The 11,828-nt window shown below is 46.6% G+C and overlaps 1 protein-coding gene across 1 annotated transcript; it reads right to left on the bottom strand.

Annotated features, from left to right (window-relative positions):
• Nucleotides 1-1,216: 1,216 nt before the first annotated feature.
• On the bottom strand, nt 1,217-4,375 carry kcng1 (potassium voltage-gated channel, subfamily G, member 1; the record flags this gene model as incomplete). The annotated part of the gene is made up of 2 exons (XM_080015233.1): nt 1,217-1,996; nt 3,590-4,375. The coding sequence occupies 2 exons, from the start codon at nt 4,373-4,375 to the stop codon at nt 1,217-1,219; spliced, it is 1,566 nt and encodes a 521-aa protein (XP_079871359.1).
• Nucleotides 4,376-11,828: the final 7,453 nt, after the last annotated feature.

Raw genomic sequence — 11,828 nt, forward strand, 5'->3', positions numbered from 1 at the left:
AGTATCTATTTTCATTATTGTCTGTTATTATTATCATTATTATTTTATTTTATTTTTTTCTACTATTATATTTATATATTTTTTTTATAATTATGATCGTTAACATTGCCTTTTCATAATTATTTTCATCGACATAATACTTTTTTTTACAATTGAAAAGACCTACTTAATAAGATGAGGATACATTATAAAAACTGTTTTGTTGTCGATAAAATTCCCAGACGCTTGATTTCAATTATGCGCAGTCCCTGTGTTTGACGCAAGGCCGCCATCTACTGGCGACGACAAGGAAAACACAACACTGCATTAGCTGTTAATGCAGAGAAATACTGCATGACTCAACAGGAGGAAGCAGAGTAGACAAAATTCTTTTGAAATTTACTTAAAGGAGAGAAACAAGTTAAGACAACCATAACCATTAAAGGCAAATATTCACATGCTACCTTAAATAGTTACAAGGACAAATACATTATGTTCAAATGTCCCAAAATATATTTGAACAACCCCCGGTAGAATTAAGAACAACATAACCATTATGGCGTCATTGTTAATGTCAGGGAGGAAATACAAATGAAATGAAATCATGTCGGTGTTTTGGGGTTCACATTTCCATTCTGATACAAACTATCAGCCTTTTGAGGCTGAGGGGAACCTTCCTGAAATTGTATTGAACATCTGTAATTTGTGTAGCGTTTGGTTAGATCATGAACCGAACCATTTATGGTGTACATCATTCACATCTTCCAATAGATCTTATGAGAAATGATATGCTGTTTGGACAACTTGACATATGTATATTTTACTGGGTCATCATATACTATTCTGAATCCCATTACTGGCAAACTGAGTTGAAATGTTTTAGTCTTAACTCAACTCTTTAATGGAAGCAGTTATAAGTCTTGCCTCTCTCCTTGTGATCTACTATCCCCGTTTCCTTCCATTAACCAATAGTTAATGGCAGGAAACGGGGAAACTCTTCCTTAGGGCATCTTTACCCGGAGTAGCTCGACCCACTGCATTAGACTGCCGGTCTTAAGCCACTTGTTTCTTATTACTTTACTACTCCTCCCACAGTGCCACAATGACAGATTGCTCTAGAATGAGTTTTAATGTACATCCCCGTCTCACTCCTCTTCCCTGTCCTGTGGGTCTCAGAGCTGATATCTCCCCTCTCCCTCTCATGTGGATGTCTCACTTCCTTTCTTCCTTGCCACTCTCAGTCGGCCCTGTCCCTGGTCTCTGACGAGTCCATGGGGTAGAGCATGTCGCTCTCCAGGGAGAGGTCGCTGCCCAGGCCGGCCATGCGGCTGCGCAGCAGGAAGTGTGTCCTCCGCTGCAGCAGCCTCTGCTGCTCCTGCTTCAGCTCCACATAGGAGCGCGAGAAGGTGTGGAAGATGGAGGTGACGGGGAAGGCCATGAGCAGGATCCCGCTCAGGATGCTGCTCAGGGCCACCACCTGGCCCGGAATGCTCCTGGGCACCATGTCCCCGTAGCCCACCGTCGTCATGGTGATGACCGCCCACCAGTACGTGGCCGGGATGCTGCTGAACTCCTGCGCCGTGGCCATCTCGTTCTCGATCAGGTAGAGCAGTGGGGAGAAAAGGGCGATGGCCACGCACAGGAAGAGGAGCAGGAGACCGAACTCCCGGGTGCAGCGGCGTGCTGTCAGGCCCAGAGTCTGCAGGCCCAGCGAGTGGCGGGCCAGACGCATCACGTAGAGGATGCGCAGGGCCCGCAGCACGCGCAGCACCAGGCCCACCTTGTCCAGGTAGCTGCTGCCCGAGCCCGGCCGCTTCTCCTCCGAGGAGGTGTGGTCCACCACCAGGGTGATGTAGTACGGCAGGATGGCCACCACGTCGATCAGGTTGAGCGGCCGCCGCAGGAAGGCCAGCTTACTGCGGTCCTGGATGAAGCGCAGCGTGAACTCCAGCGAGAACCATGCCACGCACACCGTCTCCACAATGAAGATGTTGTAGCACATCTGGGAGCACGTGCCCTGGAATAAACGGAAAATAAATTGCGAGGTTTTTCCATCGATGTCACATGTCAAACAGCTTCCTCCCCCATGGCAGCGGGGCTCACAAACCTTTATCTACAAACTCCTTGTATATAAAACTGTACTTGTTCTGAAAAAAAATCCTTCTGATTCTGATTCTGATGTCAAAAGTGGCTTTTGACACCAGAGGGAGCCACCCTAATGGGAAATATAAAGAAACACATTGGGGCTGTCTCAAGAGTATTTCAACCGTGGCGCCTGCAAATCATTCCACACAAGTGTTTTTAAGTTAAAATCTTCAGGAGTTTCGGAAGAAGAAATTTGAAGAGGTTCATGAGAATGTTTTCCTCAGTGTATCCTAAGACAAAATCACATAAGAAGACTTTTTCCAAACACACAAGTCTGTGTTTATACCTGTTTTTAAAGAATCATGTGAGTAGTACGTCATTAATGATATTGATACCTATATTAATGACAGTTAACATCAATTGCTAAAAAAAAACAATAAAAACAAAAAAAGGATTAACATGCAAACCAGCCCCACACACTGAAGGAAATATGTCGAACAATTAAACACCCAAACACCTTAAACACTGCGCTGTCTGCCGGCGGAGACTCAGAGCCGTGGAAATCACTCCGTTTGCACTTTTTAATTAAAAAGCCTAATTCCGGCAGCAGACTCCAAACGAAGGCATCGCTCGTTGTGCAAAATAAGCGACGAGTCCCAGATCTGACATGTTATCTCCGGGAGATCGTACGCTGCGATTCCCAGTGCGGCTCTTGAAATCTGCCCTCAACCCGAAGAGGAGCGTTACCGGAACCAGACATTGTGACAGAGGCTACGGAAGCAACAGATCGGAGATAAGGGTGTGGCGTGTAATCAGGTTACATGTATGTATTAATATTCCCAGTCGTGGAAGCGTGAAAGGCGTGAAAGGCGTTTTTCTCTCCTAGCTACTCGACATGCTGTCGGGGAAAAACCCCTTAAACAGCACTTGCGGAGACATTGATTAGGTTGTCTTTCCTTTCGGCATTTCTTTGCTACTGATTACATTTTTAATGAACTAACTGATGTTTGATGAAAACTCGATTTATTCCCCCCTTTCATCCGATCAAAGCGGCCGGAAATCCCCTAATGGCCTCTTTTAATTAGTCTAATTTAATTCTAAGCATTTGGTGGGAGTGGAAAAGCAAAATCTTTCATGCATTTTCTGGCAGGTTATTTTTCCTCATTTCAGGTCATTTCCAACTTGTGTTGTTGTGCTCGGCCGCTGGTTGAATAAACTAAGCTGTCGCTGAATGCAAGAAAACCTGAACCTGGAAGTTTGGTTGTGATCAGATACCCGGAGAAACAAAAGCGTTGTGTGATCCCCTGCGTATTTTTCAGGTACAGTATGTAACGAGATCGTTTGTAACCGTGTTTATTTCTCGGCGCTCACATCGTGGCGGGTTCCTCCTGAACTGCACGGAATTGAATTGGGGTTCTGTGCAAGCATTACAAATGGTTTATGCTTCCGTTGCCGCTGTGAGATTCAAGCAGCGGCTATTTTGACCCGAGCAGTGTGATGTGTTGAAGGCCATGGCTCTACTCACAGCCTCCTCCTCCTCCCTCATGGCCGGCATGGTGCTGACGGAGAGATTGATGGCGGTGATGGTAACGAACAACACTGACAGGCAGGCGAAGATCTTCCCGGGGAGGCCGGAGTGCGGCCTCTCCACCATGTCCCTCAGCTTGGCCATGCAGCGGCTGAGCCGGGAATCGGCGACGGGGCTGGACTCCCGGCCGCTGTCCGTGTCCATCAGGTCGTCCAGGAGGTCCTCCTCCTCCTCCACCCTCTCCATCTCCTCGCACTCCTCCATGCGCTGCAGCATGCGACGGCGGCAGCACCACTCCAGGCTCTCCTCGGGGACGCCCCAGTAGAGCAGCTCCTCCCGGAAGGAGAGCGCGCACATCTCCCGCAGCGAGCGCAGCTTCCCCGCCCGCAGGAAGGTCAGGATGGTGCGGAAGGCGCAGGGGCTGCGGTCGAAGAAGAACTCGTTGCACACCACGTCGTAGTCGTCGCACACGCGCATGATCTCGTCGAAGCTGCTGCAGAGGTGCAGCTGGCCCAGGCGGGACAGGGGGAAGTCCTCCAGCGTGGTCCAGGGCAGCTGGTAGCGCAGGCCGCCCACGTTGATGATGGCGTAGAGCCTGCGGGCGCTGGCCAGCAGGGTCTCGCCGTGTCCGGCGCCGAGCTCCGGTGCCCGCTGCGCCCGTTTGTAGAAGGCTCCTTTTCGGGCTTCCTGCTCGTGCAGCGGCGGCGGGTTGAGGGAGGTGTCGGAGGCACAACTCAACGCGCTGTAGTCGTAGTCCGAGCCGTCGCCCGCCAGCAAGGTCATGTTTACCGGCTGAGCCCGCCGCTCACATCCCTGAGCTCTTCTCCAGTACACCGGAAGCCTCCCTGGGACACAACCTGAAAAAAAACAAAAGTAAAATTACAAGTTTGTATAACCACATATATCATGTCATACAGTAAGTAAGGGATGTTGTGCACCAGCCAGTCATTATTGCAAAATAACCCCAGGCAGGCTGGTCAGGATTCATTACTGTGAAGGTGATTAATTTGGAATAATGAGAATCTAGATGCACATTATCTTGCTTATTACACAGCTACTTGCTAGATAGGATTAGGGTTAGGGTTAGGGTTAGGGTTAGGGTTAGGGCTAGGGTTAGCCGGAGCCACAATATTGTTTTGAGATGATTTTATCACCAATATACCGTGTTTTTACAACTAGTGTATGCCCAGCACTCGGGGACTGCAAAACTGCCCACTAATAAGCTTCCGCCAAGAAAAAATATTCCACAACAACGGAGCAAACTATTCGCCCCCCGGAGGCTAGCTTTGCCCTGCATTGGACCCATTTGCTGTTAATAATGTGAGATTTGACCTCCACTATAGTTTCCATGTGGGGTCACATGATGCGACGCGAGCGCCGCGAAACTGGCCAAGGAAGCGGTTGCCAGACACAACGGTCACTATTAACGGGCGGCGGACATTGTTCAGCCATGACCGCATGCGGCTCCGAGCACATGGTCCGGCGGCGACCGCTGCTCACTGTGTGAATACGCACAATGAAAATTCACCGAGCGGATCGGCCCTCAGGCTTTAGCATTTCCACAGCGGCTGTGATCATGAGACTCGTGCCGTCATTCCGTTCGGATGAAAATGTCACTTACACATCATTAGACATGGCCAGTGGTGTAGACCGCTGGGCAGCGTCGGGGGGCGGAGGGGGTGGGGCGGTGGGATATCCAACCCCCCCGGGGAGCACAAACATCTGTTCTCCACAGCCGCTTGAGAAATGCCAACAATGTACTTTGTTATGGATTCTGTGTTTCCCGCTGTTAATGTTTTGGAGGATACTGTGCGTTCGGCATTTCGTTCTCATCTCGGCGGCAAACAACAAAAAAAACAATGATCTCGTAAAATTACCTTTTTTTATCTTGGCATCAAATCGCCTTTTCCGGTCGCTGACGTTAATTCCCGCCTTCGAGTGTGATTTTCGTCCTTTCTCAGATATTCCGCGTCGCAAGCAACGTTCTAATTATAAAGTATAATTTTCTCAGATGTATTTATTTTCTCTGACTAATTTACCTTGGTTACCAGCGTAGCAACCAAATACAAAATACCATCACATGGGAAGGATGGGGGAGAGAGAGAGAGACAGAGAGGGGACAGACAAAAGCGAAAGCCACGAGAGGAACAAATGGAGGAAGGAGGGTTTACATCGCCGGTGCGGTGAGGACATCTTGGCTTGTTACCAAACTAATTGAATCAATTACAGTGATTTAAGGGGGAGGCAGGTTAGCCAGCCAGGCATTAATGTCAGGGCCTTCCGTTCCGTGTGCCGCACGCCCGGCCCGGGGTTGGGAAAGGCGGCCCGCGCTTCTAAAAAGAGGATGTGAATGAGTCAGCGCAGGGTTATTAGGCACCTGCACTGTCAGGCTCCCCGAGCCCGTGATTACACTCTACCCCCCACCCGTTCCCCACCATTCAAATTAGAGCAAAACCACCCTCCTGGCAGCCCGCCTGCTTTTATTTGTGTTAAAGCCGCCTCTGCTTCTGGTGCCGTCGACGGTGCATCGTCTCCATTTTTACACACCGGTTGATCTTTTCGAGTGACTTTGGCGTGAGAAGAAAACTCGCCAGATTGGGTTATGTCATTACCAGTGTGTTAGAGTCAGAATCAGAATCTGTTTATTCGGCCAGTTCGTTTTTCATGTATAAGCCCCTCCCGGGGTCCCGGACGTCCGAGCGGTGCGGAGGTCCCCGCCCGAGGATCTAAGGCTGTGCACTGGCTCATATGGGCTCAAAAAATCTTTTATGTAACACGGAGTCAAACCCAGACGTGCTGTAAAAGTGATCAGTAAAATCTTAAAAATCGATTCAGAAGCGAACAGGGACCCAACGGAGAGAAGCCAGGATGGGGTGATGTGGTCTATTGGAACCGGTATGAAGCAGAACTACTGCGTTCTGAACTAGTTGGAGGCGAGAGAGTGACTTTTGGTTGATGCCAGAAAGGAGGGAGAAAATATAGGTGTGGATTACTTTTTTCAGGTCGCTGTATGATAGTGTTGGTTTGATTACATTTCACTGCATATATGTATGGAAGTATGTATATGTATGTGACAAATAAAAATCTTGAATCTTGAATCTTGAATCTTGATTCTTGAAATGGTTTTCAGTTGGAGGAAGGAGGACTGGACAATTTTTTTAATTTGTCAAGTGATACTCCCAAGTTGTCAGCTTGTTGTGGTAAGGGTACAGACAATACAGACGATTGGCAGCTTAACAGTTTAAACAAAAATAGCCCAAAAAAAAAATAAAAATCCAAATATATAAAAAATCGCCCCAAAAAAAAAAAAATTTATATACGAAAACATTACCAAATAAAAACTGAAATAACCAAATATAAGAACACAGTCAAAAAAAGCAAATAATACAAAAAATTGCCAAATAAAATAAACGGTGATAACAAAATATATTTGAAAAGCAGCCAAAATAAATAGCGAGAAATACAAAAAATAGCCCCAAATTCAAAAGCCAAAAATACAAAAAGAATAGCCAAAATTAAAAAAACAAATAGCCAAATAAAAACCACAAAAATAACCGAATATACAAAAAAGAGTAAAAAAAAAGAGCCAAATATACGAAACACAGTAATAATAAAATAATAAAATTAAATTATTTCTGTTATTCTATCCACAGGATAAGTTAAATAAAGTTTACCTGTATTTGTTCTGCTGTGCTCATCAGCGCGGAACAGATGTGTGTTTCATCATCTCTAGATCTATCAATTGCAATGAATAAGGTATCTGTGATTAGTGTTGATCTGCAACCGTCCTCTATGAATCTACTGTGCTGTATATTGAGAAAAGAGCCTCATTCTTATATTGTGCTCCGGTTTCCGGACCCAATCACAAGGGGGCTTAGCTGGAAAATGTCACGTTAACATTTAAAAAAATAAAATAAAAAAAACCTGACATATTTCATAAGCTATTCTGAAATCCCTCTCCTCTGCTGCTGCAAAAAAAGAAATCCATAAATCCTCAGATGGTCTCCCTACATGTGGTGAGGGCTATCAATACGCCTACAATGCACACGGCTGGTGTGGACGAGGCCTACGCCACTCTCCTACTAGACTAAATCACACTTAACCCCTTGAAGCCCTCTCTCTCTCTCTCTCTCTCTCTCTCTCTCTCTCTCTCTCTTTCTCCCTTTGTTTTGGTTTTGACCGCCTCGTCGCCATTTCCCTCCGTTACGTTCTTGTGCCGCCGCCTGGGTTAGGGTTAGGGTTAGAAAAACTTGTGGGGACGGCGGTTCCACCTCGGAAGGGGGAGAAGTGAGACGCTCCGCCCGGCAGCCTCGCGGCAGATCGGCCGGGGCCCGGCCTCTCTCTGTGCCAGCGCTATCGCAGCTCCGCTGCGGGGCATGTTTTTCCAGATTGCCGAATGAGTCACCGGGCTTGCGAATCTCTCATTGAACCGACTGCACTGCGCACACGTTTATCCCGCGGTGCCCTCTCCCGGAGTCCAAATGTTTTTGTGGAGCTTTCACCACCACCGGCACAGAGACGAGTGCGACAGCCGAGTTTTCCGAGACGGTCGTGGTGATTACCGCGATTGACTCGCTCGCTGCACATGCGTTGACAGATGCCGGATTGGGCGTCTGAGCCCTAGAAAGCGGAAGAAGAAGCCAGATGGGGGTTTGATTGGGAATATTTACAATTTCCTACTGTATAAAGACATGTGCCTTTACAGCCGCCTGCCCTAATAACACCAAAAGCAAAGTGCCTGTAAGAAACTGAGGCTTGAATAATGATCCTGTTTCGCTGTGGTCGCATTCACTGGAGCTCAACGAGCGGTGGGGGGTGGGCGACATTATTGCCGATGAATCTGCAATTCAATTAACACAGAAAGTCTGTGAAGTGCAAAAATTAGCAGTATCACAGGCTGAGCTCATGCGCTTGCTTAAATTTCCACGAGAAATTCAAAGGCGTTTGTTTTTTTGGTGAGGCTCGAACACTGCATAAAATGCATGATGTTTCTACATCATGCATTTCATGCAGAGTTCGAGCACCAATCGCAAGTGAGAATATCTATTGATTGACTTTTCTCTTTGTTCTGTGGCCCTCTCTCCATTAGTAGCACTTATAGGTATAGGGCTTGGCCATGCAGACCAGATCAAATATAGATATGTTGACCAAATACCTCAATATTCATACTTTGATGATATTTGTAGTTATGAAAATTGGGTCTTTCATAATATATTAAATGAAAATGAATAAAGTTGTAATGTGGATATTACGACCAAGCTGGTAGAGGTATTCATTAGAGCAGATATCTTGTCTCATAATCATGCTGTCAATATTATCAGAATCAGAATCAGAATAACAATGATTTTAGAATAATATAATAATATAAAATAAAAAATTACCTTGTGATAAAATAATAGAAAATAATAAAAAGTTAAGTAAAAATGAAATCAAATAAAAATTGCCAAATATGCACAAGTAGCCGAGAAATAGTCAAATATGTAAAAATATACTGAATATACAAATGTTGTATCGATATATCACCACTTCTTATAGGTACAGGTATATACAGTATATACAGTATAAGGTTGCATAATACATCCAGTTTGTACATACATCATAGTTTAAGGTAATGTCTTACCCCCTTAAACGGAGCCTAACCTTGACTTCTCTGTTCAGTCCTAACGACTGTTCAGTCGACACAATGTCCTCCTGTGTCCTGTCAAACCAACGATACTCGCTGGCCACTCGCCTCTTCCCTAATGGAAGATGAGAGGGTGGCGTCACCAAATGGACCCCATGTAACCACAAGAACCGCTCAGGCCTTTCTCTCTCTCTCTCTCCTTCCGTCTCTCTCTCTCCCTCTCTCTGGCTCTCTCTCTCTCTCTCTCCATCCCTCTCCCTCTCTCTCTCTCTCGTCACAAGTGGACTTGCTGGTTGAACGCAGAAATATTCCCGCATTCACGCATTCACGGAGGAGTTTTGTCTCCTTTGACCCTTTTTTTTTTCCCCAGCAGTTCTGCCTGGAATTGTTAAACAGACATGAGGGGTCTTTTCCTGTTGTAAGTGGGCGTTTAAAATAAATACAGTGCAGCACGGTGGAGGGGAAGGAAGAAAAAAAAAGGAAGATACATCTTTGGGGGGATAATTGGCTCTCTATTGACCTCCCGTGGTCCAACATCACGTGCTTGTCTCTTCACGTGAGCCAAAAATAAGAGACTAAACACTCCCATAGTGACTTACATTGGCGATTCATTGAAAATCATTGTTTTTTTTCCCAGGGTTCGGTGTCTTCCAATTATCCACGGAGTTGCTTTTTTTTCCACAAAGGAGGAAACGGGAGCTGTGCCACCTCTGTCATTTTTCATTCTCCATTCCCCTTTTTCCCTTAAAGCGTTCCATCCCCAGACAGGGCCCGAAACGACCAACCGACCGACCGACCGACCGACCGACCGACCGACTGACCGATACAACCCGACCCAACACCTCCCCTTTCTGTGCCTACGATGCCTCTCCGCTCTTCCTCATCCCCTCAGCGCCCGCAAACCGGGACCCGCCCGATATTTCGCGTCTCGCACCTGAACAGCTCACCCCGACCTCACCTCTCACGCCTGAGGAGGAGGGAGGGAGGGCGGCGACGGTAGTTCCGGTGCAGAGCAACAGTGTGATCGCTCACCGACTTGATTATGTCAAGATCGCAGAGGACCCGACGTCCCCCTCCACCGTCTTCATCGATACGCGGATACGGATCCCTCGACCCTGACCCTGGTCTCTCAGGAGATAATGAAACCTGTGTCAGCTCGGATGGACGCTCGTCTGCCTCCCTGTCGCTCCCCAGGACACAGCGTTCGGAGGGGTCTCGGACCCGGTACCTCTCTAAAGGTCCCCGTACATGGAGCCACGGCAGATGAAAAAGAGGAGGCAACGGGCCTTGGCACAGGGCTGAAGTGGCCAAAACAAAACATGTCGCTCGTCAGACTGTTTTGAGATGGCGTCTGGAAAAACTGCTTTGGTCGATTGGACCGATTTTTAGTTTGAATCAAAGTTTTTGGCCTATTTGCCTTATGTGTATGTGCATTAGGACACCGCTACACACCGGAAAATTGGGGAGTGCCCATTGTTCTGACGGCCCATTATTCCAAAACCCCAATAGTTAAAAATGTCAGGTTACAGATGTTTAAGTATAGGTATAAGGTTAGAGAAGGTTAAGTTTAGGCATGAGGTTAGAGTTGGTTAAGTTGAGGTATAAGGTTAGAGATGGTTAGGTTTAGGTATAAGGTTAGAGAAGGTTAAGTTTAGGCATGAGGTTAGAGTTGGTTAAGTTGAGGTATAAGGTTAGAGATGGTTAGGTTTAGGTATAAGGTTAGAGGTGGTTAAGTTAAGGTATAAGGTTAGAGATGGTTAAGTTTAGGTATAAGGTTAGAGGTGGTTAGGTTTAGGTATAAGGTTAGAGGTGGTTAAGTTAAGGCATAAGGTTAGAGGTGGTTAAGTTTAGGTCTGAGGTTAGAGAAGGTTTTGTTTAGGTCTGACGTTAGAGATGGTTAATTTTAGGTATAAGGTTAGAGATGGTTAGGTTTAGGTATAAGGTTAGAGATGGTTAGGTTTAGGTATAAGGTTAGAGATGGTTAAGTTTATGCATGAGGTTAGAGATTGTTAGGGTGTTGGGTTAGGACAGGGTAAGGTATACGGGAGAAGTTAAGGGTTAGGGTAAGGGTTAGGGTTTTTGGGACTATTGGGGTTTAGGAATAATGGGCCGTCGTAACAATGGCACCAGAAAATTGTAGTTTCTCGATGAGGATTAATGAGTTTTGTGTGTTTTGTGCAGTGCATTTGACTCGGTAATGGCCGCTGAAATAGGGTTTCTTTTTGTGGCAATATAATGGCAGTGCATGGTGTGCATAAAAAGAAATCAAAACGAGCCTGGAAGCCTTTATATCATCCTGCACGTCATCACAAAAAGGAAATATCAGGGCTAAGGCACACGGCATCATAAGAGCAGGGGGGGGGGGGGGGGAGTTACCATGGATGAGAAAATGGGGTCTTGTTTGATCCGCTTCCATCGATTTGGAGTGATTCTGGTCTGATCCTGCCTGTTGGACATGTGTCCCAGACGCTTCACACATAGACACCTGGGAGCAGCAGCAGGCGCGTAACAACTTTCTGGATCCCAAAGAGGAGGAGGAGGCGTTCACGGTGGTCTACCGTGAACCTTTATAAACTGACCCGAGGAGATTTTTATCCACGTGGTGATGATAAA

This window comes from Zeus faber, assembly GCF_960531495.2.
Source record: "Zeus faber genome assembly, chromosome: 15".
In the NCBI taxonomy this organism is placed as follows: Eukaryota; Metazoa; Chordata; class Actinopteri; order Zeiformes; family Zeidae; genus Zeus; species Zeus faber.